Here is a 23280-nt window from a genome sequence, read left to right as displayed (position 1 = left end):
ATACATGCTAAATAAGCCTTTTTATTGTGAAGCATGTCAATATCAGACGTGCCTCGCAGCTAAACATTCACACCTAAAGACAAAGAAGCATATATATAACAGCACTATCAAGGGGCTTAAAGATGATAATAGATTTGAAGTAATAAAATCAGAATAGATATAAAGCAATATTATCTAACAATATATTGTATAGCACAGTATATATTAAATTGCTGTTTATTGTTACATAGGTGACCAAAAATAATATATTTTTGTTTATCTTTTAAAACGCACCAAAAATCTCAAAAATAATTTTACTATAAAAGACTTAAAGAAATAATAATTTTATATAGTATAGAAAAATGAAAACAAATAATTTTAAAAACCCGCTAAAAACTCAAGATATGATCTCACCAGAACTCATGTCAAATCCCAAAAACATTATCTCATCTAATATTAATATGGAACAAAATACCATTAATCATAATGATAAACAATTTTTTATAAATAGTGTTGATAACACTCTTGGTGCTACTTCGGATGGAGATATACTCAATATTCCAAAAATGAAAGTAGTTAAACCGGCTATTGATAAAGATGGATATCCTTATATATATATCGCAGAAAAAGACTATGATAACCCTTATAATCTCAAGAAAAAGATATTAGTGAAAGACTTTATATTTAGAACATTTTATAACGAAATTCCTGATGATAAAGTCGTTGTAAATGAAAATGGTGACAAAAATAATAACAGTATTGGTAATTTAGTGTTGATTGATAGCATCACAAAGGCTGAACCCAAACTCGTAACCAAACCAAAACCCCAAAACAAACCAATAGTTGAACCAATAAAGAAACCAACAAACAAACCCAAACCCAAACCAAAACCCCAAAACAAACCAATAGTTGAACCAATAAAGAAACCAACAAACAAACCCAAACCCAAACCAAAAACTAAAACAATAAGCTTTATCAAACAATTATCCAATGATTACCTTGCTGATGCTAAAAAAATGGGTTTTTCATGGATGGATTTGGTGAAAAAGAGTACTAGACAAGCAGTGATTAACAAAGTACATAAATATCGAAACGATAAGACCTTAAACAGGACACTCGATGAATTTAATTTCGATGACAGTATTTTTGATTCAACATCCAATGACCAACCTCTATTCAAAATAACTGAAATTGGGAATACGGTTAATAAAAAATTCAATGCTTTCACTAACGAATTCAAAATAAATGTACGCAAAAATTTCATTGGTGATAAAAATGATGTTTTCAGTGTATTTGAAAAAATGGTTGAAATGACAATAAAGAAAAGGCAGTTAAAAGGTAATGACAGATTCAGATTGGTAATTTCAAATGATAAATTAGATCATCCTATCTCAACAAAATTGTTAAAAGTTTCTGATTTCAAGTTAAATCAACTTTCAGATGTAATCAATTCGTTGGAGTATAAAGAAATAGATTTAGAAAATTGCAAGATAATCATTCAATCTGTTAAAATACCGGCAGGAAAAGGGCGGTTATATTTATCAAAACAAACAGTGAATAGAAAACAATGCATTATCACAATAAAAAACACCGACTCAATATGCCTTGCTAGGTCAATAGTAACAGGTTATGCTAATTTACACCCTGAGAATTACACCAAAACTCAGTTGAAAGATGGTTTCAATAAAAGCCGAAAACTACAAGAAATTCAAGCCAAAGAACTTCATAATAATGCTAATGTTGAAATTAATGATTATGGAAATTCTTTAGAAGATGTAAACAGCTTTGCATCGTATTTAGATATTGAGATTAACATTATCGATTCTGAACAGTTCAATGAAATCATATATACAGCCAATAATGGTAAAACAGACAAAATTTATTTATACAAAACACGGAATCATTTTGATGTCATAAAATCAATGACAGCTTTTTTAGATGTAGCATATTACTGCCATTCTTGTAAAAAAGCTTATACGAGACGTGATAAACACAAATGCCCCCAAAAATGTCTATCTTGTTTCAAATATTTTCCTGATGGAAATAAATGTAATGGTAAAGACGTTACATGTAATCAATGCAATCGTGTTTTTCATGGTAATACTTGCTTCAAAAACCATACTAGTAACCGATCGAAAAAAGATAGTGATGATTCAGTATGTAGCAGTGTAGCAAAATGTTTAAAATGCAATCAAATCATACTAAAACCATATATCAAAATACATAAATGCGGTTTTAAAATGTGCAATAATTGTAATAAATATTGTGAAAAAAAGCATGAATGTTTCATGAAAAAGATCAAGTGTAAGGGTGGAAATTGCATCAAAAAGAACAAAAAACCATGCCGATTAAATAAAAACATTCTCAAAAAAGATTATTGTCACTCATGCAAAACGTATAATGAAAAATATTTATTTTTTGATTTCGAATGTATACAAAACACGGGCATCCATGAAGTTAATCTTGCTATCTGTCACGATTTTAATGGTAATGAATTAATCTTCAATGATATTAAGGATTTTTGTAATGGAATTCTAAATGAAAAATATAAAGGATATACCCTTCTTGCTCACAATTCCAAAGGATACGATAGTCATTTTATTCTAAAATGGTGTATTGATAATGGTTTTAAGCCATATTGTATTTACAATGGTGCAAAAATCATGATGATGGAAATAGCACAGTTAAGGATCAAAATAATCGACAGTTTAAATTTTATTCAACAACCATTATCATCGTTTCCTAAAACGTTTGGTTTAAGCCAGCTTAAAAAAGGTTACTTTCCACATTATTTTAACAAACTGTGTAATCAAAACTATATTGGTAATATGCCTGCAAAAAAACATTATGGGTTTAATCAAATGAAAACACAAGATAGAGATAAATTTTTACAATGGTATAATGAGCGTGTTAATGAAAATTATGTTTTCGATTTCAAAAAAGAAATAATTGAATACTGTAGGTCAGATGTTGATATATTAAGAAGATGTATGTTAAAATTCAGGCAAGATTTCATGAATCAAGAAAATATCGATCCACTAAAATACATTACAATAGCCGGTGTTTGTATGGCTATTTATAGAGGGAATTATATGCCTAAAAATACCATAGCTGTGGTTGATAATGTTGTTCAAACAGAAAACCATAGTGCAGTTAGTATTGCATGGCTTGATTACATAAGTAATAAAAATAAAATTAAAATTCAACATGCCTTGGAAGGTGGTGAAAAAGTTATCAAATGCAACAATAACAAATTAAAAGTAGATGGTTTTTGTGCATCTACAAATACTATTTATGAATTTCAAGGCTGTTTCTGGCATGGCTGTCAAGATTGTTACAAGCCTGATGTAATCAATAATAAGAATCAATGTGATATGGGTACTTTGTATAATAAAACACAAGTTAAAAATAACAAAATAACAGATGCTGGTTACAATCTTATTGAGATGTGGGAATGTAAATTAAAAAAGGATAAAAGTTTTCAGAAATATTATAAAAATGATTGGAATAGAGAAGTGATTGGACCACTAAACCCGAGAGATGCTTTCTATGGCGGTCGGACCAATGCTACCAAATTATTGTACAAATTCAAAGAAGGCGAATGTGGTAAATACGTTGACTTTTGCTCCTTATATCCTACGGTTCAGTTCTACAAAAAATATCCCATTGGTCATCCTAAAAAAATAATATCACCAGAAAAATACGATACAAAATGGTATGGATTCATAAAATGTAAAATTTTAGCTCCAAGAGAATTATACCATGCTGTTCTACCTCAGAGAATCAAATGTGAAAAGGCTGAAAAGCTAATGTTCCCTCTGTGTATATCATGTGCTAAATCAAAACAACAAGAAAGATGCCAACATAGTGAAAATGAACGATCATTTATTGGTACATGGACAACCGATGAACTCAATAAAGCCATTGAAAAAGGTTATAATATCATAAAAATATATGAGGTATGGCATTTTGAAAATTCATCCGATGATCTATTCAAAGGTTATATAAAAAAATTCATGAAGCTCAAACTTGAATCAACAAAATATAATTTTAAAAATGACAAAGAAGAAATGATATTCAGAAATAAAGTCAAAACGAATTTAGACATTGAATTAGGTGAATTACATGAAAATTCAGGTTTACGAGCTATTGCAAAAATGTGCTTAAACTCACTTTGGGGTAAATTTGGACAACGAAATAACATGAATCAATGTAAATACGTAACTGATATAAATGAATTTTATCAAGTAGTTCTCGACGATACTATAGGTAATTGAAACATGAATTTCATAACTGATGAGATGGTACAGATGAGTTACACTTATAAGGATCAGTTTGTTGATAATTCCTATAATACAAATATCTATGTAGCCTGTTTCACGACTAGCAGTGCACGGTTAATGTTGTATGAAAAACTAGACTATTTAGATAAACAGGTATTATATTTTGATACAGATAGTATTGTGTATATTGAATCCCAGAATGGTAAGGTAATAGAAACAGGCGACATGCTAGGCGATTTAACAGATGAGTTAGACGGCGAATCTATAAATAATACATTCGTTTCAGGAGGACCAAAGAATTATAGTTTCATATATGGTAATAATAAGCAGAAATGCGTTATTAAAGGTTTCAGCCTTAACCACGAAAATTCCCAAATACTAAATCACACAAATATGATTAAAATTGTAAAAAACGAGATCAAAGAACTCACATTAGTAAATGAAAATAAAATAACCAGACAGAATAAACAAATTGTAAACAAATATGAAGAAAAGGTATACACCTTTGGATATGACAAGCGCGCAATAAAATACATATCGGAAAGATGTATAGAAACATATCCTTATGGATATTAAAGACAAACTCATATGTTTATCCTTGGTTATGATCCTAGGTTTTGATCCAAGGTTTGTTTAAACGCACTAAAATAAAAATTTTGAAAAAAGTATAAGAATTTTTTTGATAACCAAATCTAAAACCAACTTTGAAACCAATTCGGAAAAATTATACATTTAAGAAACAATTTTGGACAAAAAAATGAAAGCTCTGATTGGCTGAAAAAATCAAAAAGTAAATATTATTGTGTCGCTATATATAGTTGCCAAAATAGAAAATGCTTTTTGAATTTTCTTATGACCTTGGATAAGAAGTATTTAATTATTAATAATATGATAACAGTGGGAACCAAATCTGATTTTTGCATATGAAAAGGCAAGCAGGAATAAAAGAGTTGATTTTAAACGCACTGAATTTTTAAAAAAGAGTATAAGAAGTTTTTTTTTATTTTGAACCAAGGGTTGAGTTAGGGTTGGTTTTCAGGCTTGGTTTTTCTAGGGTTTGAATTTCAGTTTTGATTCTAATATTTGATTCCAATATTTGAATCCATTTTTATCCCCATATTTTGGGCCCACCACTGGAAGTAGTGATGTACTACATCTCTAAGGCAAATTTGCCTCAGAGTGTAGTACATTACTACTGTTAGTTAGCCTCCCCAGGAGTGGTTTTTAGGGGCGATTGTGTTTCACTCCTCCCCACACGATCGCCCCTAAAAACGACTGCGTAGGAGGCTAGCAGTTAGTCGGTTGGAGACGAAATAAGTCGAGCTCCAAATCGGTATGAGGAAATAAGTTCCAAGAACATTTATCACGCCGATTTACTTCCTCTCAACCCGACCAACTGTCCCTAGGTTCCTGAAAATGACCCACGGTTAGTCCCGGCCGGGAAAGAGAGAATTTCCGCCGGTTTGCTACAGTTTCTTTTCTTTTCTTTCTTTCTTTTATTTTTCATTACAAATTGTTTCACTTTTTAATAACCAACATTTCTAAGATGCTAGAGAGCAAGTTTCTATATTCTTTTCGTTTCATGTCAAGCGCCTCCCCCCAACCTGAAGATACACAAGACCAGTAAAGCCCTCGCGCCAGACTCGTACCCAGTCAGGCTTCTCTTACATTTTGAGCGGCGCGCAAGGCATCAAGGGAAGGACGAACTTATTTTGCGAAGCGACGTTACTTTTTCTACGCCCTTCCCATCATCCTCTTCGAACGTAGCCAAAAACGAAAAAACGAGTAACGACTGGGTACGAGTCTGCCCTCACGCTAAAAGTCCTCCAAAAGACGATATCTCGCCGCCCCCACCTGCTCGACCCCTATACGGCAGACGCATTTTATATCGTTGATTACGCTCAGAGACTCTTGATGTTTATTTGATAACTGTATACAGTAGAACCCCGGTAACTCGAACTCTCAAGGGAAACGAAAAACAGTCCGAGTTAGCGGGGTTTCGAGTTATCGGGGTCGATTGAATGTTTAATTTGCAAAGTTAATAATTGATAGTTTACTGATTTTTCAGCTCTTTCGTATACAGTACAGTACAAATCAGATTAAACTTATCTCGTCGGAAACTCTAACACGATCATACAGTTATGATAAGAGTGGAAAATGACTGTCAAATACGTGATCGTTGCTCTAATCAATGGGCAACTGTGGCGAGTTGCAAGAACCGGAATTCGAGTTATTGGGGTAAATTTGACCCAAATTTTGATCAAAGGAAAAGAAACTTAGTTCGAGTTAGCGGGGTTTTCGAGTTATCCGAGTTCGAGTTAACCAAGTAAAAATGACTGAAAAGTGGGGTCAAATCCAAGGGAAATGGAAGTTAGTTCGAGGCATTAGCGGGGTGATCGAGTCACTTTATCCGAGCTCGAGTTACCTGGTTTCTACTGTAGTTTGTTTTGTGTTCCATATTGTTTATTGAGTTTAACATTTGTTTCGTGTTTCAGATCGTTTAGTGTGGCAGAGTTTGCTGTCTCGATATCCGGTTATCGTATCAGGTTGGTTTGGGAGTTATCAGAGAGTTTTACCGTGCAGTATATTTGTACATGTATGCACCTAACAACTTTCAGACTCAAATTTAAGTCTCTTGCAGATTGGAACCCAACAATATTTTTGAAACCCAAAATTTCTTCCGATGATAAGCCTTCTTGAAAATTATCCCACTATACTAAAAAAGCCTTTGAACAAAAACAAGCCCAGTGTTTATTGACCTTTATTAATTCTCGGAAAACGAAAGAAGTCAAAGATTGAGTTGCTGGTATTTGACGCCACTCTTCTGCAATTAATGTTCTAGTCTTTATACTCTATCTCACATTGTTTTCTTTTAAATGAACGTATTTATGTTGTAAGCAATTATTTGTCATGTAATTATTACATGTTTCACCATTAAATTTTCGCCTTCTATACCATCAGACTAAACTATGCATAGTTATTTTGCTGATAAAAAAAAATCCGTCACGCAAGTCAAGGTCTTATTGTGCCCTCAAAACTCATACGTGTGTAATAGGTTGTCCAATAGCTGTCGCCGAGAGTTTTGTTCTATATTAATTTTCTGAGATATTTAATGGATTCACTGTTATGAAATATAAGGATTTTTATGGGGAGAGTAAGTTGTATTCTAAAACCCTGAAAAAAAGTTTCTTTGAGCGCGATGCTCAACGAGTTTGCTAATTGAAAGCAGAAAGGTCTCTAAAGAGTCCCTTGGCAGGGACTAGCCACAAAAAAATTCTCTCCATACAAATCCATTATTTCGATTGTTACGTAAGAACTTACAGTTACTCATCTATCGAGCCTGTTGTTTCTATAAGTGGTTACATACATACATCCTTTATTTGATGAGTAGGTTGGATAAAAGGCAGCCAAAGGGCTGATGTGGACCTACTATACTAAAAATTAAGAATTACATTTGTAAAAATTTTACATTTATAAATTTAGAACTAGTATATACAAATAAGTCAGATTTTACTAATACTAACGTGAAAAGAAGAGAAATTTACATATATCATCAAATAATAAATTTAAATTTAAAAATATATAAAATCATCCGTCTTGTTAGCGACTACTGTTGCCCCCTTGTCAAATGAGAAATTGTCTATAATTTCCCGAGTACAGTTTAATAGATCAAACAATGAACCCCAAGCATAGGGGCAGGGGGCATAGGGGCAGGGGGGCTGCAGGCCCCCCTGCCCCCCGGCCCGTACGCCTATGACCCCAAGCCGTACCAAAAAAATCTTGGCGAGTCTATTCCTACGTTAAATTCAGTCCGCAATAGCTAATATTACCGAAGCAGTTAATTGAGCATACAGCACCAAGATTTTTTCTTCTCCCTTTCGTCTTGCCTCCCTGTCGGTGCTGCAGTGTTGTCCTCGGGGTTTTCTTCGTTAAGACTTTTCTCTTCAAGCAGGAGTACTCCTGGATCAAGGGCGTCACGGCGAGGGCTCCGATAGCGTTCATCAATTGGGGACTTCTCGCTCACCCTAAGTGTATCCATTAGTGAGCTTGCTTCAGCTGCAGGTTCCTTTTGTTTTTCACGCTCAATCATTAACTCCATGAGAACTGAAAATATTTCATCGATGTTCTCTCGGGATTTAGCGCTAGCCTCCATGTAAAACATTCCTTCCTTCTTAGCGAAGTCTTCCACTTTTCTTTGATCAGTCCACCTCTCTGACTCATCATTTTTGTTTCCAACGAGAACAATAGGCAATCCCTCACTGCGTTGCTCTTTTAGGACGTCCAACCACGTGGGCACTTCCAAGAAGGACACTTGAGAAGTGAGGTCGAAGACAACGACCGCGCCCCGAACACGGCGGAATATCTGCGGCACAAAGCTGGCTGCTTTGGTGAACTTGTGCCCGCCTACGTCCACCAGGTGAAGATGAACTGACTTGTCTCGAAAGCGCAGTCGCTCAAAGTGTTCTTCTGACTGGAGGGTGCAAGGACGCGGCATCTCAGAGAACTCTTTATTGACATCTAAGAAACGAGCCACAATGGACGTCTTCCCAACACCGGACTCGCCCAGAACTACAACCTTGAACTTGTGGTCGTAGTGAACGTGTGGCATGGTACCGACCTTATCACCTGGAGAGCTACCAGAGGACTTTCCCTCCACAACCTTACTGAATTTCAGCAGGGTCGCTATGATTTCAGCAGCGCTCGGCCTTTTCTCGGGGATGTTCTCGAAGCACTGGCAAACAAGGTTGTGGAGTGGGTGGTCTGGACCCATCTCCTCCAGGTCCTCGCTCCGCCTTATGTACTCTGGGACAATCTCACCATCTAAAACAAAAGTCAATTTTGGTTTGAGTGCACATCCTCGAAAACGAAAGAGCATTAAACAATAGCGTGCATTCTTCGCCTGTTTTGGTTAACGCATGCCCCAACATCTTCCATAAGCTTCATTCTCGTACCTCGAGTCTTCGTTCCTCACTGCGCACGCTTGACGAAACGAGCGACTTAAAAACAATAGAAATGGCCGGAAGTAAAACATCAAAATGTTCTTTGTTCATTCCTTTGAAAGCTAGGCATGCGCAATTCAACCGTAAGTCCGATATTTTCGGACTTCCAATCAGAACTTTCGGATCGCGGCCTCTGCGGACGAGAATGGGTCGCTCGTTTCCTGACCGTTGGTTGAAGGAAACGAAGACACTGGGTACGAGGATGCCCTCAGCTTTCGAAGATGTTGAGTATGTGGATCATTCTTTGAAATTTAATTTTTTCAACAGGCAACTAATTAGAGAAACTTAGGTAAAAAAGATCAACATAAATAACAATCGATATTACTTCTGAGAATACCTTATTATAGGAATATAACGAAGCATTTTAACAACGCGAACAAAATTTACGCGTAATAAAATTAACGCGAATTTAGGAAAAGTTATGGTTAGATGCTTATTGCCCCCGCAGGGATCCGGCCCAGAGGCCGGAACCCAAGGAGGCACCTTAGAAGTCCCCGCGTAGATAGGTTAAATGTGTGCATTTAGTGAACGTTACTGGAAAAAATCTCGATTTTGGTCAAAGCGGCTCGCAAAGGATTGCCCAAATGCTCGCAAAGGATTGCCGGAATGCTCACAAATGAGCAACGGAAGTCAGTGCTGCAAAGGATAAAAATAGCCGTCGCACTGTGATCACAAGAAACATCTGTTGCTTGAAGAATTGGCTGAAACGTGTACCGAAATTGAAATGATACCGAAAATGATGCGGAAAGCATAACAGGCGTATCATCCAGGGACGAAGAGTTTCTTATCTTAGTCAGCGACTGAACGTCGTGAAAACAAGTGGAAATCGTTTACATCTTACGATGAGTAATAAACAAAAGCGTGAACTTTGTCATGCAATACAAGGGTAATTCGTTTCGCTAACAAACTGTCAGTTTAATTGATTCAAAGAGTGGGTTGAATAAGGATCAAAAATTGTTTTCTCGAATCTTTGAATGTACCATATTTTGTTACTCATGGAATTGTTAGGCTTTTTGATCTGGAAATTATTGTAACTTCATTTTGAATGTTATAAGCCCGGGAATAAGTTTGCGTGTTGTCACCACGAATAATGTGTTACGTGTTATTTCCGCTAGGTAATATATTCGACTTGAACGTGTGAATTTTTTTAGGACGTAACGGTGTCACACAACAAGAAATTCCGCAGCAAACAATGCCGTGATGTACATGGCACAGTAAAAAAGAAGCCTAATTGTGTAGTCCATCGGCATCAATAATTAAAGGCGACGAAAAGACTCCACTAATTAGATTATTGCTGTAAAACAAGTTAAAAAAAGGCGGGGCAGCTTAGTGAGAACTAACACTAGTAGTAAAAGTGTTTACATAAATAAAATTAACGCGAATTTTTGAAATTCGCGTTAATAACATGTATCGTTAATTTCCTATAATAAGGTATTTGTTGGTAAATCAAGACAATATTTCCTGGTTGGCGATTTTCTATATTCTCATCACCTGTCTGTTTGACAATGTATTGATAGTGTAGGGAGAATTTATATTTTGATACTGCATGGAGATTTAAGAGTTTAAACAAGCTCATGTCACGTGAAGCAAAAAATGAGTTCATCCATCAAATTCATACACTTGCTCAAAGCAAACAAAAAATTGGTCTTTCACGGAGCAAGTTTTCTATGAAAGCCTTTCAAACTCACGAGAGTTTATTGGTCACAGTTCAGTTTAAATTGAAAACAAAACTTAAATTTCGAGAACGAGTTGTTTCATTTGCATTTTCATACGAAAAAGCAACTTATGGTCAATTGCGTGACCTTCTTGTTGTTGCGTGACATCATTACACTTACAGCGCCAGCAAAGCGTATCGAGTGCATAAATACAACTACTCGAAACTACTGTATTATCTGAGATCTGAGGTTTCTACAAACAAATAACTGAGACCTCGCCTACAAAAGGCGAGTTGCACGCCCTATGCTGTTATAAAATAAGCCAATTAACACATACAACATGCAATAATATTTTTTCAAAGAAAAGGTTGAAAGCAATACCTTCAAGAACTGGGTCAGGCAAAACACGTTCCGGTAGATGGCCAATAATCGTCTCCAGCATCAACGCTCCGAAGGAAAATATGTCGATTTTTTCGGTGTATCTTGCTTTATCACCCCACGGCTTTCCACCAAACTTCTTGGGGTACGTTTCTGGTGCTGCATACACCGGGGTTCCGGGCATCGCCGTAGCGTACATAGCGCCGTGTGGGAACGCTTTCGCCAAACCCAAGTCCGCAATCTTTGCATGCATCGATTTTGTTAGCAGAACATTTTTGCTAGCCAAGTCGCGATGGAGAATCGGAGGTTTTAGAGAGTGCAGGTAATGCAAAGCTTCGGCAACGTCCAGCATGATTTTGACCACTTCCGAGAAAGACATCTTCGGTTTACTCTCCGATTCTCGAATGTACTTGGCCAAGTCGCATTCTAACAATTCAGTGACGATGATCGGGGTCTGTGGAGCAGGAGGGAGAATCACAGTGTAGTACTGTACAATATTCTCATGTTCAAGGCTGCGGAGTATCTCCCACTCTGTTTTAAACTTTTCCAAGAAAGCGGCTCTAATGCTCCCATCGTAATCACCTTCGAAGAAGACAGGACGAATTCGTTTGGCAGCGACTTGCTTTCCACACCACACGGCCTTGAAGACTTCACCGTACGATCCGTCGCCGATTTTTTCTCCTAGTTTTATCTCCTCGACCGAAGATGTGTTCCCCATGTCTCTGTACAAGACAGAAGTAATTCGCCAACGTAAAAGCTCGACTTCTGAATTGTTTCGTGGATCAGTCTCTTTATTAAACAAAATGTTGATTTTTCCCGGAAGTGGTAGATTTCCCAGTAGTAATTGATATAAATATCAGAGCTCAGGGAGACTTGTTCCCAGTCCTAGGGGCCGCTGCCTAAAGGCGGTGGCGCAAACGAGGACACATCGTTGAGGACACGCTGTTGCTCGTGATGTCTCTTGGGCGAGCAAACCAGCGGGACACGAAACAGAAACAGAAAAAAAACCTGGGAAATGCATTTGGACGAAGGGAAAGTTAAGTTATTGGGGTTATCTTTATTGACTTTCGTAAGGCTTTTGACTCTGTACATGTCTGCACATCAATCAATCAATCAATCAATCAATCAATTAATCAATCAATCAATCAATTAATCAATCAATCAATCACTGAATCAATCAATTTATTAAAAAAAGTCATGACGCGGGATGAGGTTTCCCTCTCTATCCGAGACGGAAGCTCATGTAAAAAGCGCATGACAATGTGGACCGAGCTTGTGGTTTCAATGGCCAGGTGCTGGAATGGCTAGTAAACTTATTAATTTTCCCTGCTCCTTCTTTTTCCATTTTCATATCCTTATGAAATGCATATAATTTATGTTTGTTGAAGATTGTGTTGCATGTGTTCAGATTATAAAATGTATAGACATGTGTATTTTTTGTCAATAACCATATAAAAATTTAACTCATAAATAATGGTTGCCAACTTTATTTACTTGTCTTAGTTTTTACGAGTAAATAAAAGTAGGTTGCAGTGAATAATGAAAGGTATACATGTAGCTGTATGAATATGAAACGTTGTAGTGAGTTTGTAAGCTTTCTCTATAGTGTTATTAAAAACAAATAATTTATTAAAACGTCTGCCCGACTTTTCAATTTGATCAAAACCTCTTGCATGCGTAACTTATGATAACACACCTTCAGTGCGCGCACTGGTGCAAAATAGGCCATTTCTTTTAGGTTTTCATTGATGTGAATATTTCTTCTTGCTCATGATAGTGCTCCTTTAGCACAAAATAACCATAACGTCCTACACTGGGTCCCCATATAAATCGAAAAAAAAAATTGTCTAAATCTTGTGGAGGCTCACTATAGAAAGGAATTTTTGGCGACGGCGGTTTGAGCATTTATTTTCGAGCAGCGGGTTTGCAGCTAGTCTCCCTCGCAGCCGTTTTTAGTGTCGTCACGCGCTAAAAACGGCTGCGAGGGAGAGTGAGGGAGACTTTGTTTGCGGCCGGGTTTGGGGAGGCTCCCTTGGTCCGGCTTAGACTGGGAACTAGCAATCGCTTCCGTGTTTCAAATCACTTTCCGTGAATCAGAAACATGGAAGAGAATGTCAGGATGATTTAGGCTAAGAGTAGTAAAGCAATGGGGAAAAAAGTGTTACAAAACCGCTGGTAGGTGTTTTAAATACTGTTCTTATTGACATTGTCATGTTTTATTGCAGACATTTCAATGGCTTTTATGTCTAGTTCGAAAACCAGCTGAATACATCAGACTGTATCACGAACATAAATTCAGACAATGCAACATTTACCAATACAAACTGATGCAAACTGATCAATGGTTCTGTTTGTTTATTCAGCTTTTCATGAGGATAATTTTCTTCTTGCAAATGGTCAAATAACGGAGACATCGAGGGAAAGAGGTGGTTTCTTTGACAATTAAAAAGTAACCCGATTAGAATCACATCGCATCCATAAAGGAATAATTGATTGACAAAGGAAAAGTTGCAGATTTCTTTAAAATTTAAACTGTAAAGAGCATACATATATATATATTCAGCCATTTTCTTTTTGTAGCGGAAGCCTTTCTTCTTGTATTTTAAATATAGTATTGTGCGTGACTTTTTATTAAGCTTCAAAGAGCTCAAGTCTGATGAACAACTCGCATAATATATTATATTTCGATCGGAATTTGAAGTGCTTATGTAGCGATTCATGTTACAAACTCAATTTTGAAGTTAAGCAACTGGTGGATGCGTGCCAACTTTAGGAATCAATGACATTAGATATAGCGAAATATTACAAAAAGCTATATCCTGCTATTTTTATTTTATACTCTAAATATAATTATCACTTATTTTTTAGCACCTTTTAAGAATTTCACCCCTTTGTTTGTAAGTGCTTATCGATGTCGCAGCCTATTCCAATTTGTTTTAATCAGTAATTCCTCCAAACGTTTAAATGTGATAGACTCAGGCAATTGTGCCATGCCTGATGTAAAGCTCAAACTAACAATTAAAAATTTGCAGGGTCACCAGAGAGGAAAGAAAACACATTTCCCCAGCTCAAACTCTCGTTGGATTCTCTGGCAAATTATTGTCCAAAAAGCTAAAACCTCTAAGGAGGTCACGATCAGACAAAATTCGAGAGAAAGCTCTGGAACAAGATTATCTAGACAAGGTAGGCTGGTGTTATATATGACATCATGTTTTTATTTTGTTATCAATAAAGCCATCAGCCTTTTTTGAAGTTAATGAATCATGGCAAGTTTACAGACCAGGATGCTTGGGGGCACATTATTTATTTATTATCCAACTCCACTCAGTAGAGAAAAATACCTTGTAAAAATTTTAAGTGTGCAGTACTTTTTGCTGTACATTTTTACCTGTCATTGCTCTGAATATTTGTATTTTGATCTGTCTTATAAGCTTACCAAAATACATTGTAAAAGTCTACTACACACTAAAATGCCTAATAATTATTGAGATTTATATATAATTTTTGGCCTGATTAATAACCACTCCTTATTTGGACCTGGGGATACTCTTTACAGCCAGTGCAAAGACTTCTATGGTGACATGTATAAATATTTACAAACTACCTCTCTTCATCAGTTGGCTTTCTTGATTTCTAATTTTCAAAGCCTAGAAACAAGGCAAAGAATAACATTAAAGTTATATTTTGAAAAGGTCACATTTAGCAAGAATTTAGATATTTTTCATTTCCAGTTTGAAGTATAAGTACAAAAACTGACTCCTTTCTGCAGAACTTACTACGTCTATAGGGTGTCCTGCAAAGGGAGACATATACATCCATCACTGCAGGACATTGAAAATAAAAAAAAGGGGAACAAAAAAGACCTTTAAATTTGGACCTGCTATCCAACATTCAGGCTTCATACAAGAAGTTAAATCCAGACAAGTTTTATTTATTGATTACATGCAAGATTTCATTAAGAACATGATGTAAGAAAGTTCAGAATGAACTATTATAGTGGTTAAGTGTGCTGATGTTGCCTGCTAAATTGCTAAACCACTACAGTGTAAACTAAATGATAGTTGATTAATTAAGTTAATTTGTACATGTTATTTTATTTAAGTGTTACTTGTTACTTGTGCTTACAAGTATGTTACAAAGATATATATTTGTTTCCAACAATCTCATGTTCTTTGTGTTGTAAGTAGCCAGTAAGAGTGCTTACATTGTTTTGAGCTTAGCTTTTCTTTATAACTCAGTGTAGCTCACTTGCTTGCCGGCTGAGAGAACACGGAGACCTGTTGGAGTTAATGCTAGAGTTGGCATGTTGCAATGGAAAGGAGCTATGCAACTCATCTCTATGCCAGGTACAGTCACTTCTCTGTTGCATCCATACTGTAATATAATAACAACATCATCCTAGGTGTAAGATCAGTATTAATTATTGGTATAATTTTACAAATTATTGGTACATAATTATATACAATATATATATATATAGTGCAGTGGTTAGAGCACTCACCTTCCACCAATGTAGCTGTGGTTTGATTTTGGCCCTATAACAAAAGTGGGTTGAGTTTGTTGGTGGTTTAAGCCTTGCTCTCAGGGTTTTTCTCCAGGTACTCCAGTTTTCCTCCCTCCTAATTTACGTTTCACCCTAGATAGAGGACCCTCATAAAAACTAGCTAGGGCTGATGTGGCTTCCTCTCTAAATACCATAAATTTGATCACATAAATTATAATCCAAAAAATAAATATGGAATCATTTCACTGATTTTTTTGGAACCAATTTCTATATTTCAGGAGCTTAAAGAGAGACATGCAAATAGCATAGCACTTATCAAGTTTCTTCTTGAACAAGTGGGAACTACTTTAGATGTGCTTCCAAAACAAACTCAAGGTATACAAATGTTTTAATTTTTTTTTATTTAAAAAATCCTTTTGTGCCAGACCAGTGGGGAGGGGTGGGCGTGACAGGTACATCTGTACCCCTTTTTTGTAATCAGCTCTTTTTTTTCTTTACGTACAGCCATTCGGCCTGACTTTACATAGTTTTATATAACTCTGAAATGTCTTACATTTGTTAAAGTATATTGATATGGATTCAATTGATTATAGTTTTGAAAAGAAAATTGGTCGTAAATTAAATTTATAATAACGACTTAATGTCTTCTTAAATTTATGATTCCAGTTTCCTTGCATGAAGTGCTTTCCATAGATGAAAAGCTAAGGGCTAAGTTGGAGAAAGTGTTTCAGTTAAACTTTGGCAAAGAAGGAAAATTTAAGGTAAGAATAAAAAAGTGGTTAAGCTTTTGAAATTTACTACTGATTATTTATGTAATTTATTAAAATAGTACTGAGAAAAAGGGTAGTTGTAGAGTATCCAAAGCAAAAATGCAAGCAAATTTGCAAACTTCAGTATTAATATCATTTGATATTTGAGAGCAACATGTAAATGCGTATTTTGAACATAATACCACATAATACTACAGTTACTACTGATTATTTATGTAATTTATTAAAATAGTACTGAGAAAAAGGGTAGTTGTAGAGTATCCAAAGCAAAAATGCAAGCAAATTTGCAAACTTCAGTATTAATATCATTTGATATTTGAGAGCAACATGTAAATGCGTATTTTGAACATAATAGCACATAATACTACAGTTACTGTAGTTTATAATGCTTCAAAACCTATGTAGAAAAAAGTACTTATTTCTGATTTGTTTGCACCGGAAAATTTTAATTCTAAAGTGGCTAATAAAAATGGTGATGATGATGATCAAAATTGTCTATTAAAAAATTTATTCAAACAAAACAAGGGGTATTTCTTCGGAAATCTTAAAAATATAATAATCATGCCACTGGGGGACTGAAGTACCTCTGCTTTAGAAAGGTTAATTTGCTTCTGCCTGCTGTTATTGTAACTTACAACCTCTTCTTCTTTCATATTTTCAACCTCTGGTTTAAACTTCAGTTTTTCCAAGAAAAAAATGTCAAAATTTGAGAGATGAACATTGAAATGAGTGCCAGTTGTACTTGTTTCACCTTCTTCTGCTTTGATTGTGTGATGTGTAGATTCTGGACTTGAGAAAAGATGACTAATTTAGTCTAGTAAGCATTTAAACAGATGAATAGAAGAAGCAATAAACAGATGAATCGATCAATCATCTTGTGAGAGAAATGACTCTATAACCCAAAGCACATATTGAGTATTAAAGACATAGAAGTGGGGATTTTCTTAATTAAAATAATTGGCCATTTCTGAGTTGCTAATAAAGCACATTCAGTCACAAATTAAGTTAAGCAAACTATGTCATTAAAGAAGGTGGCCATTATAATTATTATTTTTTCATTATAGAGTTGCAAGGCTTCACAATTAGTTCAATCAGCTGCTACCCAAAGAGAGGACACAAATGCAAGTTCAGTGTAAGTTAAAATATTCTAATATATTATTTCTTTTTTTCATTTTGCTCATTGTAATGTTCTGTGTTGTTTTGTGTTTTTTACCGACCTCAATTTGTATTTTCATAATTGTAACACTGGCTGCCTGCCCTTTTTAACTCTTCATTTATTTCAGGCAGCAAGACCCTTAATTATTTATTTATCATATATATATATGTTCTTTTCCTTTTGTAAATATTTAGGGTAAATAAAGTTTGTTGTTGTTGTTGTTGTTGTAACTGTGTATTTTTTTAACATCTGCTAAATTGAGTTACACTGTCTTCCCTTTGAAAGTAGTTATTGCCCCCCCCCCCCCCCCCCCCCCCGCCTCCACCATAATATAAAGAGCAATTCTCTGAAAGTTAGGATAGGAAAAGGCTATTAAATCAAAAACTAATCTTTGAAGAGACAACTTTTATCAGATTGCACTGTTGTATTCTATTATGACCAGTAGCTTCCTGAGTTTGAAAATAGAATGGATACTGCATCTGCATCTATACATATCCAAACTAAGACGATTATATATACTACAGACACCAAAAAGGGAATACGAATAACGGATGTATCTATGGTAATGGACAGAGTTTGTTTGCAAGAAGCGCGTGATAAATCGAAGTGTGTACAGGCAGTGTGATAAATAGATGTATCCATGGGCAGTGTTTGTTTACAATAAACGTGTGATAAATTGAACTCAACAATTAACTGGCATCGCCAAAGATTAGGAAACATTAAATGCTATAATTATGTTTGTTTAAATTAAGCCAACAAAACATAATTGATTAACCAGGATTTTATTAGTCCAGGCAAATCAACTCTTAGTCCGGGGGAATCGACTCTTCGTTCTGGCGAATCAACTTTTTCTTCAGGCGAATTGACTCTGAGATCGGACGAAACGTCTCTGGGCCATTGGGCAAAACGATCGCAATTCAACCCTAAACTACAAAATGATTGTTACGGATGACTTCTAACCGTCATAACTTGAGCTCCCTTAGTATCCTCTGGTTTGGTTTTTGGGCATGTTTGCTCTATTAGAGGTTGCCTTAGTCATGACCATATTTGATAAGTCACGTGACTGGAACAAAAAAAGCCTAAAAACTCACACAGCTTACATTTTTTCTCTGTTTATATCATCACCACAGGTAGAGTGCATTTAGAAGCAAAATCTGTAGCATGGATTTGTTAAAATTCACGTTACTGAAAAACCTATGATGTCATTAAATTTTTTTTTTCATGAGATGATAAAACCAATCACTCTCAAGAATTTTGTGCAGTATTTAAACATAAAAGCCCTGTGTAATATTTTACAATTATTTCATGAGCATGCATTGGATATGAGATGGTAGATAGCCAACAAGAAGTGTAGTGCCTAAATTAGCGCTTGCCCACTCACCCAGGCGAGTGTGAAAACTGTTGGCGAGTACAAATCACAGATCACTCGCCCGGTTTGAAGAGTATGATCTTCCTATCCAGAATATGTTATTCAAAATAAGCGTTTAAAACTTTTACTTTCCACATCAAAATATTCTTCACTGTCCACAAAGCTGCGTTTGTGTTTGTTAACAGACAAAAATGGCTTCTGTTTGGTGATTGTTACATGCATGATTGACATATTGTACAAAGTAATACCTCTGGTCAGAAATACAATAATTTGTCCATCGAGTCGCGGAAGCAATCTGTATTGTGATCGACCACCATGGGTATCAAACATGATGAAAAATCGTGGGGGGAGGGGGGCTAAATTTTCCTTTTTTAATGAAGGAGACTGGGCGAGTGAAAACTAATTTGGATGAGTGCAAACAAGCATGAGTGGAATAGTTGTTTCATTAAAAACAGCTCGCCAGCTGTTCTCACAAACGCGTACACCTACCACATTTGTGTTCGATGGTATATACCAATCAAAACTCAGGAATTGCCATATACCATGGCTAGTTTTTAATAATGTTTCACATGTAATCTTGAAGCATGTATAAAAGAAGACAAATAAAGCTTTGATAAACTCTCATTAACAGTTTACTACGAACACTTGAGAAAATTATGTAGAGAAAAACGCTTGCCTGCAGCTTGTGTTCAGTCGTTTTGGCTGTTTTCACGTCGTGTTTTATGACAGGATAAATAACCCCTATGGCCGGCCCAGAGACGTACATTTAGTTCTGTAGTACATTTCATTCTGAACAAAGCAAGACAAATAAATGCCTTCTGTTTTTTATGAGATGTTAAATAGGTAAGAAGCGTTTTTTCTGCAATCCCGCACCTTAGAGTTACAGAAAATATTAACTTTTAGTCTTTTAGACTAGAGGTTGTTGGGGTCAATAGAAGTTTATCGTAGCATATTTTTCGAAATCTAGTGATTATAAATACCCTTAAAAGTACCATTGTAGGAGTCTTCACGTGCCTATAATCGTATATGGGCTCACACATCAAATTAAGTACATTATTTCAGGTTATTCTCACCTTTTCCACCCGTGGCAGCCATTTTGAATGTTTTTTAATACGCGGTCGAGGGTCCTGGACTGGTCGACTGGTCGAGGTCATTAGTCGCCCCACAGCCTTACCATCCTATGTTTCCGAGGTCACAGCATGCCCATATAATTTTTTAAAGATTTTTTATACTACTGTGTATTTGTAAAAAAAAAAGAAAGAAAGAAAGAAAGAAGAAGAAGTATGAATGTTTTTGCAATGTTTAAGTTTGTTTTTATGCATTTCTTGGGCGATTTGAAGCGTGAGTTAATTTCCCAGTTCACGTTGTTTTCGCCTGCGAACTCTGGAGTACGTTTCAGTAGTGGAACGCGTTTGCTTTCAAGGGGAGGGCATTGGCAGTAATTTTGACCAATTTCGTTTCGATTTTCACACATCAGCGATGTGTGTGGCAAACAAGTCGCTTGTCCCGACCGTCGTGTGACCATACTTGAACTTGTTTAATTTGCTACCCCGGCCAGACCAAGGGTTAATATCATTTCGTCTTGACAGGGAGGAGTTCTATCAGATGTTTGTACATGGCATAAAAGATGACAGGCCATTGGTTTTGATTTTAAAGAAGGACAATCTAGGTCAAGCCTTAAGGGACACTGTGCAGAAAAAATGTCCAAAGTTACCGTCTTCCTTCATTCTACTGTATCAAGGGCGAAAGGTATTTGTATTCATTGTTGATTGATTACGAGCCCAAATTTTCTACGAGCAAACACGGTTGAGTTTTCTGCTGTTAGACGTTTTAATTATTCTCTTTTACCAAAAAAAGCCCATTCTCCCATAATCAACGGACTCGAGTTCCTCGATTGTTTTGATCGACTGCATTAATTACAAAATTTTAAGTCGCAATACATAACAACAACTGGCCCGATTTTTCTATCAGCGATTAGCATAACCCAGTGACAGACTTTTAGGTAAATTCGCAATCGGATTTGCTGCGCAAGGGCGGTCTAAGGCTATGTTTACACGGGACCGGTTCCAGAATGGTTCCGTGTGAACACCTGGATCGGTTCCAAACGGTTCCGTGTAAACATAGCCTACATTTCAGTAAACTGCCCTGGGCCGCGCGCGCAAGTAAAATTGTTACACTGCACGAAAAATTGGATTTGTCACACATTTGATCTTGGTCAAAGGCGTGGACAAATATGCTAATAACTTTGACTGTACCTTTGACGCGCGTCAAAGACGAGTCAAATATGTGTGAACTTTGACTAAACCTTTGACGCGCGTCGAAGGTTTAGTCAAATGTGCTAATAACTTTGACTGTACCTTTGACGCGCGTCAAAGACGAGTCAAATATGTGTGAGCTTTGACTAAACCTTTGACGCGCGTCAAAGGTACAGTCAAATGTGCTGACAACTTTGACTTTACCTTTGACCCACGTCAAAGCCAAAGTCAAATATGCAACAGCTTTGCCACACCTTTGATCGTTGTCAAAGGCGTGGTCAAAAACGCTTAAGGCCTGGGGACGAGGAGGACGTCTGTGGCAACCCGCGTTTCTTGGCGGGAAATCGCATTGCCAAGATCTGTCGTGGCAAAGAAATTTTATTTTCAAAACGACTGTGAAACGCGAGCGGAAAAGTTTGTATTTTGAGCTCTTTTCATGTCAATGTCGACAAATAATGGTATAGAAAATTGATTTTCAACGATACAGAGGTTAAGCGGTCTACGAAGGAAAAGAGAGCGAGAAAGATCAAGAGAAAACAAGCGAAAAAGAAGCAAAGAACAGCGACAACAAGAGCAGGAAAAGTCCCAAGAAAATTGACAGAAAAGCAGCGAAGACCAACAAGAATACAACGAGAATGGCTCGGTTAAACAGGGAAAGAAATAGCAAACAACAGCGAAAAATAAAAAGAGAAAAGGCCGGCAAAAAAGGCAGAGAAGTACCGAAGAGCGACGAGTAAAATGTGAAAGAGGGACCAACTAAGGAAACAAAGAATTTATAGGATATAACCAAGAAACAGAGAAAGGCAAACAAAAGAGAAGACGTGAAAAGTGTTGGAGAAGGTAAGACGTAAGCCTAAGTAAAAAAAGCCGAATCTGAAAAATATGGTAGGAATAAACAGTACTCATGACTTCCTGCTTCTACTTCTTGCTAATATAATAATGCCGCAAATTGAAGGTGGCTCTGAAACCAGTCGGAGAATATATTTTTCAATTAACCTTTGAAAAACCTTTTGACCAAACATGCTGATTATTATTTAATGATAAAAAGGGAATCGCTGTGCTCGTTTTTAAGTAATGAATACTTAGAGCAAAAATAAACTTTTAAAGGTGTTTTTTAACAGGTTATACTGTTGCTATGGTAACCATTGATTGAATGATCATGAGGATGTATTGTTTTGCTACGGTGGAATGCGGGCGCTGTAGCTACTGCCCAACACGCTGTCATAGTTTGCGCGTTTTTTTGACATTATATTATTATAATCAAATGACGTGATAACTCCTTATAGGTTTCTGGTAATAATGGATAATTAGCCTTCTTTAAATCTCAAAGACCCCTTTCTTTTTCTCAGCATGTTCTTAGACCTCCTTTCCCCTAATCTGGGGTGACCCTATTCGGCGGAATGACGGAACGGCACGGTGGAATGGTGCAATGGCGGAATGGCGGAATATCCTAAAACAGAGAATGACGGAATCATCCTAAAGAGCGGAAATACCCTGAAATAGAACTGAACATAGATTTTTAACCAAACTTCGCCTACTGGTTTATTACTTTAAGGGAACTTAAATTTTGAAATAAAAAAAGGGGGCTCACCAGATTCGTTTAGGGGCGGGAAGACCTTGTATATTCCATATAATTCCTTTAAAACTCCTCTGCGAGTACTTGCAAGGTACACGTTTTTAGCGATTATTTAGTTTTCAAACACAAGAACTGATCTGTTTTCATTTTACAGAAAGAATTTGATCGCTACACCCAAAATATGAGAAAAAATTGATAGGTCACCAGACTCGTTTACGAGAAAGCGGAAATTAACTTCTCTCGCGGACTAAGCCGCAAAGAAAAAAGCCGCCATTTTGTTTATGTGCGCGCGCTAATTACGCGTAAAATTCTGCGCAGTAAGGATGCGCAATGCAATACAGGACAATGACCTTAA

The 23280-nt window shown here is 36.2% G+C and overlaps 3 protein-coding genes across 3 annotated transcripts in view; 2 read left to right on the top strand and 1 right to left on the bottom strand.

Annotated features, from left to right (window-relative positions):
• Nucleotides 1–8026: 8026 nt before the first annotated feature.
• LOC144635735 (uncharacterized) lies at nucleotides 8027–12071 on the bottom strand. Its single transcript, XM_078494816.1, has 2 exons — nucleotides 11299–12071; nucleotides 8027–9083 (listed from the first exon to the last, which is right to left on the bottom strand). The coding sequence occupies exons 1-2, from the start codon at nucleotides 12011–12013 to the stop codon at nucleotides 8101–8103; spliced, it is 1698 nt and encodes a 565-aa protein (XP_078350942.1). The 5' UTR covers nucleotides 12014–12071; the 3' UTR covers nucleotides 8027–8100.
• A 1311-nt stretch (nucleotides 12072–13382) lies between these two features.
• LOC144637182 (uncharacterized) lies at nucleotides 13383–17705 on the top strand. The gene is made up of 6 exons (XM_078496315.1): nucleotides 13383–13470; nucleotides 14328–14478; nucleotides 15534–15641; nucleotides 16078–16174; nucleotides 16466–16560; nucleotides 17634–17705. The coding sequence occupies exons 1-6, from the start codon at nucleotides 13442–13444 to the stop codon at nucleotides 17703–17705; spliced, it is 552 nt and encodes a 183-aa protein (XP_078352441.1). The 5' UTR covers nucleotides 13383–13441.
• A 2983-nt stretch (nucleotides 17706–20688) lies between these two features.
• Nucleotides 20689–23280, top strand: part of LOC144635742 (uncharacterized) — a 36433-nt gene continuing 33841 nt past the window's right edge. Inside the window, exon 1 of the mRNA XM_078494826.1 lies at nucleotides 20689–20843. Within this exon, the coding sequence (XP_078350952.1) occupies nucleotides 20700–20843 (144 nt within the window). The 5' untranslated portion in view covers nucleotides 20689–20699. The remainder of the gene's footprint in view (nucleotides 20844–23280) is intronic.

This window comes from Oculina patagonica, chromosome 13 (assembly GCF_052425735.1).
Source record: "Oculina patagonica isolate OP01 chromosome 13, crgOcupat, whole genome shotgun sequence".
Lineage (NCBI taxonomy): Eukaryota > Metazoa > Cnidaria > Anthozoa > Scleractinia > Oculinidae > Oculina > Oculina patagonica.
Note: the sequence above shows the minus strand (reverse complement) of the source record. Positions and strands in the feature narration are given on the sequence as shown.